The 8,673-nt window shown below is 45.8% G+C and overlaps 1 protein-coding gene across 1 annotated transcript; it reads left to right on the top strand.

Moving 5' to 3' along the window:
* The first annotated feature begins 95 nt into the window (after positions 1 to 95).
* On the top strand, positions 96 to 656 carry LOC100794294 (uncharacterized). Its single transcript, XM_006592976.1, has one exon. It carries the CDS (start codon positions 96 to 98, stop codon positions 654 to 656), a length of 561 nt encoding a protein of 186 aa, XP_006593039.1.
* Positions 657 to 8,673: the final 8,017 nt, after the last annotated feature.

The following is an 8,673-nucleotide window of genomic DNA, read 5'->3' as shown; positions in this document are numbered from 1 at the left end:
CACAAGATCTCCCATATCCTGTGGTGCCCACCAAGAAGAACAAGGAACGCTACTTCAAGCGTTTCTTGGAAATATTCAAAGGGCTGGAGATCACTATGCCATTCGGGGAAGCCTTACAGCAGATGCCCCTCTACTCCAAATTTATGAAGGACATCCTCACCAAGAAGGGGAAGTACATAGACAATGAGAACATTGTGGTAGGGGGTAACTGCAGCGCTATAATACAGAGGAAGCTACCCAAGAAGTTTAAGGATCCCGGAAGTGTTACCATCCCATGCACCATAGGGAAGGAGACAGTGAATAAGGCCCTCATTGACTTAGGAGCAAGCATCAATCTGATGCCCTTGTCAATGTGCAAAAGAATTGGGAATCTGAAGATCGATCCTACCAAGATGACACTTCAGCTAGAAGACCGTTCGATTACACGACCTTACGGGGTGGTAGAAGATGTCCTAGTCAAGGTCCGCCACTTTACTTTCCCGGTGGACTTTGTGATCATGGATATCGAAGAAGACGCAGACATTCCCCTCATTTTAGGCAGACCATTCATGCTGACTGCCAACTGTGTGGTGGATATGGGGAATGGGAACTTGGAGCTGAGTATTGACAACCAGAAGATCACCTTCGACCTCTTCAAAGCAATGAAGTATCCATAGGAAGGTTGGAAGTGTTTCAGAGTAGAAGAGATTGATAAGGAGGATGTCAGTATTCTCGAGACACCACAGTCTTCACTGGAGAAAGCAATGGTTAATGCTTTGGACTGTCTGACCAGTGAAGAAGAGGAAGATCTAAAGGCTTGCTTGGAAGACTTGGATCGACAAGACAGTATTCCGGAGGGAGAAGCCAAGTTTGAGAAGCTACAAGAGAAAGTTCCGTCCGAGAAGAAGAAGGTAGAGTTGAAGATATTGCCAGATCACCTAAAGTATGTGTTCTTGGAGGAAGACAAGCCTGTCGTAATCAGCAATGCACTCACAATAGAAGAAGAAAACAGGTTAGTAGGTATCCTCAAGAGACACAGGGAAGCTATTGGATGGCATATATCGGATCTCAAGGGAATCAGCCCTGCTTATTGCATGCACAGGATAATGATGGAAGAGGATTACAAGCCAATCCGGCAACCCCAGAGAAGGCTAAATCCGACAATGAAGGAAGAGGTCAGAAAGGAGGTACTCAAGCTCTTGGAGGCGGGACTCATATACCCCATCTCTGATACTGCTTGGGTAAGCCCAGTACAGGTGGTTCCCAAGAAAGGTGGAATGACAGTGGTGCGGAATGAGAAGAATGACCTGATACCAACAAGGACTGTCACGGGCTGGCGAATGTGCATCGACTATCGCAAGCTGAATGAGGCCACCCGAAAGGACCACTTCCCTCTACCGTTCATGGATCAGATGCTGGAGAGACTTGCAGGGCAGGCGTATTATTGTTTTTTGGATGGATACTCAGGATATAATCAGATTGCGGTGGACCCTAGAGACCAGGAGAAGACGGCCTTCACATGCCCTTTTGGCGTCTTTGCTTACAGAAGGATGCCATTCGGGTTATGTAATGCACCAGCCACATTTCAGAGGTGCATGCTGGCCATTTTTTCAGACATGGTGGAGAAAAGCATCGAAGTGTTCATGGATGACTTCTCGGTTTTCGGATCCTCATTCGATAGTTGCTTGAGGAACCTAGAGATGGTACTTCAGAGGTGCGTAGAGACTAATCTAGTCCTGAATTGGGAGAAGTGTCATTTCATGGTCCGAGAAGGCATAGTCATGGGCCACAAGATCTCAGCTAGAGGGATTGAAGTTGACCGGGCAAAGATAGAGGTTATAGAGAAGCTGCCACCACCACTGAATGTTAAAGGTGTCCGAAGTTTCTTGGGGCATGCAGGGTTCTACAGGAGATTCATCAAGGATTTTTCAAAGATTGCTAGACCCCTAAGCAACCTGCTGAATAAAGATGTGGCCTTCAAGTTTGATGAAGAATGTTCAGCAGCATTTCAGACACTGAAAGACAAGTTTACTACTGCACCTGTGATGATTGCACCCGACTGGAGTAAAGACTTTGAGCTGATGTGCGATGCCAGTGATTATGCCATAGGAGCAGTCCTTGGACAGAGACACGATAAGGTATTTCATGCTATTTATTATGCTAGCAGGGTCCTAAATGAAGCACAGTTGAACTATGCCACCACGGAGAAGGAAATGCTAGCTGTTGTCTTTGCCTTGGAGAAGTTCAGATCATACTTGATAGGATCGAAGGTCACCATTTTCACAGATCATGCTGCCATCAAGCACCTGCTCGCCAAGACCGATTCGAAGCCAAGGTTGATTAGATGGGTCCTCTTATTGCAGGAATTTGACATCATCATTAAGGATAAGAGAGGATCCGAGAATGTGGTAGCCGATCACTTATCTCGGTTAAAGAATGAAGAAGTCACTAAGGAAGAGCCTGAGGTAAGAGATGAATTTCCTGATGAGTTTCTTTTGCAGGTTACCACCAGACCTTAGTTTGCAGACATGGCAAACTACAAAGCCACGGGAGTCATTCCAGAGGAGTACACTTGGAATCAGAGGAAGAAGTTCCTACACGACACACGCTTCTATGTTTGGGATGACCCCCACTTGTTCAAAGCAGGGGCAGATAATGTATTGAGAAGATGTGTCACAAAGGAAGAAGCACGAAGCATTCTTTGGCACTGTCACAGTTCATCATACGGCGGACATCATAGCGGGGACAGAACAGCAGCAAAAGTGTTACAATCAGGTTTTTTCTGGCCCTCTCTTTTTAAAGATGCTTACGAGTTTGTGCGTTGTTGTGATAGATGCCAGAGAACAGGGGGGATATCACGGAGAAATGAGATGCCGTTGCAGAACATCATGGAGGTGGAAATCTTTGACTGTTGGGGCATAGACTTCATGGGACCCCTGCCTTCGTCATACGGGAATATTTACATCTTGGTAGCAGTTGACTATGTCTCCAAGTGGGTGGAGGCCATAGCTACGCCGAAGGACGATGCCAGGGTTGTAATCAAGTTTCTAAAGAAGAACATTTTCTCCCGCTTTGGAGTCCCACGAGCCTTGATCAGTGATGGAGGAACACATTTCTGCAACAATCAGTTGAAGAAAGTCCTGGAGCACTATAATGTCCGACATAAGGTGGCCACACCTTATCATCCTCAGACGAATGGCCAAGCAGAAATCTCTAACAGGGAGCTCAAGCGAATCCTTGAGAAGACAGTTGCATCATCCAGAAAGGATTGGGCCTTGAAGCTCGATGATACTCTCTGGGCCTATAGGACAGCGTTCAAGACCCCCATCGGCTTATCACCGTTCCAGCTAGTGTATGGGAAGTCATGCCATTTACCAGTGGAGTTGGAGCACAAAGCATATTGGGCTCTCCGATTGCTTAACTTTGACAAAAATGCATGCGGAGAAAAGAGGAAATTGCAGCTTCAGGAGTTAGAAGAGATGAGACTGAATGCCTATGAATCGTCCAGAATTTACAAGGAAAGAACAAAGACATATCATGATAAGAAATTACAGAGGAGAGAATTCCAGCCAGGACAGCAGGTATTGCTCTTTAACTCAAGACTAAGGCTGTTTCCAGGTAAGCTGAAATCCAAGTGGTCTGGGCCTTTTATCATAAAAGAAGTTAGACCTCATGGAGCAGTGGAATTGGTGGACCCTAGAGAAGGGAGCTTCGAGAAGAAATGGATCGTCAATGGCCAGCGCTTAAAGCCGTATAACGGAGGACAATTAGAGCGATTGACGACCATTATCTATTTAAATGATCCTTGAGAGAGCCTACTGTCTAGCTAAGGACAATAAACTAAGCGCTGGTTGGGAGGCAACCCAACATTTAGTGTAAAGTTGTAGTATTTTGTTTTTGTGTAAAAAAAAAAAAAAAAAAAAAAAAAAAAAAAAAGGCCCAGCAAGTGTGAATAGCAAACAGGGGGTACGAAAAGCAAAGGTCCACAGGTACAGACAGCAAAAGGAGGGGTGCTAAGAGCAGAAGTCCAGTGGGCTGCACGAAGTCACGCGCTTAGTGCCCGACGTCGCGCTAAGCGCCTAGGTAAGATTTAAAATTTAAATTTTGAAACTGAGGGGCAACCAAGGGACGTTTTTCCTTGGTGCACTCAGCGCCCAGACGCGCTAAGCGCGAATGCCATAAATTCTGGGGAGTTTTCGAAACTCCCCAACCCCTCAGTTGCCTCCCAGGGGTTTTTATTTCAGAAGCCCACATTCTCTTTTTTCCTTTTCTTACGCCCTCTCCTTTCCTCTCTGCATTCTCTCTTTCTCTACTTGCCGATATCTGTGTCCCTGTGCTATTTCACGCGGATTTCATAGGTAAGACATGGTTTTGAACATAGGTTAACCTAATCTGCAGGTATCATCACGCTAAGCCTTGCGCATAGGCTTAGCGGGAGCAAACCAAGTGAAGAACAACACGAGGAGCGCGCTCAGCCGCTGCAAGACACAGGAGCTACCACGAAGCGCTCGCTTAGCCGCACTGTCGCGCTAAGCGCGCTCAACTGTATCAGTGAACGCGCTAAGCGAGTGCGAGTGGCGCTAAGCGCGTGCCAGCAGCAGCTGCAGGGAGGCGCGCCAAGCGCGGGGCTGGGCCTCGGGGTCCAAAAGCCCTTCTGCTTTGCTTTTCACACCCCCCTTCCTTCTAACTTCACCCCCCTTCTTCTTTACTTTCTGCACCCCCTTCTTTACTATTTTCACCCCTAATTTGTTTACTTTTCGCACCCCCACTAATTACTAACTGCAATCTGTTTGCTGTTTTTTTGTGGACTTTGTTTTGTTGCAGATGGCTTCTCGCAAGCGCCGTGCCGTGCCCACACCAGGGGAAGCGTCCAACTGGGACACTTCCCGCTTCACATCTGAGATTGCTTGGCACAGGTACCAAGACAACATTCAGCTCCGGAACATCCTTCCGGAGAGGAATGTTGAACTGGGACCCGGGATGTTTGACGAGTTCCTCCAGGAACTCAGGAGGCGCAGATGGGACCAGGTGCTGACTCACCTTCCGGAGAAGCGGATTGACGTGGCTCTGGTGAAAGAGTTCTATTCGAACCTTTATGATCCAGAGGACCACAGTCCATGATTCTGCAGGGTGCGAGGACAGGTCGTTCGTTTTGATGCTGACACCATTAACGACTTCCTCGACACCCCAGTTATTTTGGAGGACGGGGAGGAGTATACAGCATACACCAGATACCTCAGCACTCACCCCGATCCTGACACCATCGCGGCCACACTGTGCACTCCAGGGGGGCGCTTTGTCCTTAATGCTGATGGTCTCCCCTGGAAGCTCCTGAGGAAGGACATGACGACACTTGCTCAGACATGGAGTGTCCTTTCTTACTACGATCTTGCGCCCACTTCTCATACTTCTGATGTTAATCTTGACAGGGCCCACTTGATCTACGGTTTGGTGAGCCGCATGGACATGGATGTGGGCAGCTTTATATCACAGCAGATCAGCCAGATTGCCCAGTCCAGCACCTTGAGGCTCGGGTTCCCAGCGTTGATTACAGCGCTGTGTGACATTCAGGGGGTGGTTTCTGATACCCTGATCTTTGAGTCACTCAGCCCTGCGATCAACCTAGCTTATGTGAAGAAGAACTACTGGAACCCCGCCGACCCATCGATCACGTTCCCTGGGCCTCGCCGCACACGTACCAGAGCTTCAGCATCAGCTCCCGAGGCCCCTCTCCCTACCCAGTCTCCGTCTCAGCCATCCCAGCGACCGCAACATCCACCTGCTTTCACCTCAGCATCCATGGACATGCATGGGCAGATGCTGAGGTCCCTTCACGTTGGACAGCAGCTCATCATGGAGAATATGCATAGGCTGTCCCTACACCTGCAGATGGACCCCCCGCTCACCACTCCAGAGGCCTATCGTCAGCGAGTCGCCTGGCCAGGAGACCAGCCCTCCACTGACAGGGGGGAAGAGCCTTCTGGAGCCGCTGAGGATCCTGCAGTCGATGAGGACCTCATTGCTGACTTAGCCACTGCTGACTGGGCCCATGGGCGGACTTGGGCGGAGGCAGTTGATTTTTCTTGATGTTTCCCTTTTATGTTCTGATGTTTCTTTTATGTTTTGTTTTCTTTTGTGTTTTGTGGTCTGTTTAGGTATTAAAAAGAAGCAGTAGTAATAACATGAGAGATTTAGCATTTGTTTTCTGAATAATAATTGCATGATAACTTGAGCAGTCATAATTTTTGAGCTTATTCTAAAAGGTTGAAACACTTGAGATGCCACTAGTCCCTGGAAACATTGGTTCTGGAAGCACGAGTCAGGTCAGGAAATGGAACATGAATAGCACAAGGTGGGAAGGATAGTCTGATGGAACAAGGTCATAACTGGTATGCCGTATACTTGTTTTAATTCCGGTGAGAGTGTGAACTTAATTGTGAGAGAAAACGCTTGTTTTTAAGTTCCTGGTTTTGCATCACTCTTGGATTGTTAGAATAGTTACTTAAGGTGGATATGATCAAGGCCATGTTTGTTATACCTAGCTACTTAGCCAAAAAGCCAACCCGACATCAGTTTTTTTCCCCTTTGCACCCATGATTGAGCCTATATATCATTCCAAATTAACCCTTGAGCCAATAAAATGATAAGTCCTACCCTTTAGGATGATAAGAGAGCAAAAATGGGTTATAAAGGTCTTAATTTGGGGGATTTTGGAAAATAGGTAGCTAAGACAATAGTACAACACGTAGTAAGACACCTCTCACAAATTAGAAGCCCAGTTTATTCCAGAAAAAAAAAATCATCATGAGTAAAATAAAGGGCAGAAACAAAGAGCAAGAGAGGTGTCAAAAGAAAAGTGTTGCGGGGAAATAAAAGGGTTAAGAAAAAGGCATCGAAAGTATTAGAAATTTTTGCTCTCTTAATCCTACTTTTAATCTTCAAGAAAAAACAATATTTTTTAAGCCAAGCCCCAATACAAGCCGATAAAGTCCTTAGTGATCCACCTGAAGGTAACTAAAGATAATTGTACTTGAGAGGAAATGCAAAACTTTGGAATCTTACTTGCAGGTTGTTAGAAATTGCAGACACTAAACCATACACTTGTGAGCAGAGGAAAACACCAGCCTTGTGAGGAAAGTAAGGCAAGCCAGATTTGATCAAGATTCCAAAGGACTAACTAACCACTTGTGTGTTTTATGCTTTCATTTTGAGATGTTGACAGATGCGGAAAGGACCACTGGAAGAAGGAGGAACTAAGGCCATTGATAGCGTTGAAACACTCAGAACTTGTTTGGAAATTATTTCTATTCTTAGTTTGCTTGGGGACAAGCAAAGTTTAATTTGGGGGATTTTGATAACTGCTAAATAAGTGTGAATTTATAGGAGTTAAATAGTCAAATTTTGGCTTAAAATTAATTATTTAGCAGTTATTTGTAATTAAAAGTGAGAAAATTAATTTAAATTGAATTTCTGGTTGCAGATACAAAAAATAAGGTTGCATTTAGCAAAAGTGGCACAGAAAGGAAGAAAAAAAAAAAAGAAATTCTGAAGCAGGCCCAATCCAATAGGGGCGCTCAGCGCGCACCAGGCGCTAAGCGTGCAGCTAACTGCAGGCGCTGAGCGTGGCGTTAAGCACGAAGGTGGAAACCGTTGCGCGCGCTAAGCCCAGCTAGGCGCCCAGCGCCCGATCCAACAGAAGCACAGGCCCAGTGTACATGGCGCGCCCAGCGCGCGATCTGAACGCGCTAAGCGCTAGGTGTGGCGCTGAGCGCGACTACGAAGGCCCGTAAGCCCACTACAGCCACTATAAATAGAGAGGCAGTCCCAAGGAAATATCATCCCATCTCAGAACATCACTCTCAATACTTCAAGCCTGAGTTCTCTTCCCTCTCTACATTCTTTGTTTTGTTAGCCTAGCTTTCTTTCATTCCCAGTTGTAAGCCCTCAATGGCCATGAGTGGCTAAACCCCTAGCTAGGGCCTGGCAGGCCTAAAAAGCCAACGATGTACAATGAGCTTCAACAGTTATCAATGCAAAGGAATTTATTCCAGGTTTTTCTGTTCTATTTCTTTTCTTTTATTCTTGCATTCATTCTTAGATCTCTTTTTGGGTTTTAATCGCTCGGGAGAGGGTAATTCTCAATAATATTTAAGATTCAATGCATGCATCAGTTTTAGGGGTTATACGCTTGGGAAAGGGTAACACCTAATAGAACATCTAAAGAAAAGAATCATTGGGTTAGCATTACTAGGCATAGAATGATAACTCACTGCCCATGCATCTAAGCAACATCTAGAACTTAATCTTAACGCATTTTAATTATTGAATCTTCGCAAAGGCATTTGGGAGATAGGTAGTTAAAATAGGCTTGCCAACGTGAGGCATCAGGGGCAAGTAGTCAACAGATGTGGGTAGAACTAACACCATTTCATTGGTAATGAATATCATACTTACATGCATCGTAGGCCAATTGGGTTTGTCTAGTCTTGGCATTTCTATCAATTGTTTTCCCTTTTACTTATTTGTTTTAGTAATTGCACTCGTTTCTATTCCTACTTTCATTCCTACTTTACTACTTTACTCCCACTTACAAATTGAGAGGTATTGAATAAGTGCAATAAAATCCCTGCGGACACGACACTCGGACTTCCGAGCTTTACTACTTGTCACGATTTGGTGCACTTGCCAAAGTCC

Source organism: Glycine max, chromosome 12 (assembly GCF_000004515.6).
Source record: "Glycine max cultivar Williams 82 chromosome 12, Glycine_max_v4.0, whole genome shotgun sequence".
Classification (NCBI taxonomy): Eukaryota; Viridiplantae; Streptophyta; class Magnoliopsida; order Fabales; family Fabaceae; genus Glycine; species Glycine max.
This window is presented reverse-complemented; position numbering and strand designations above follow the sequence as displayed.

Bases quoted from the DNA above. Each gene is read 5' to 3' on its own strand.
- LOC100794294 (XM_006592976.1), top strand. From the start codon at position 96: ATGCCATTCGGGGAAGCCTTACAGCAGATGCCCCTCTACTCCAAATTT.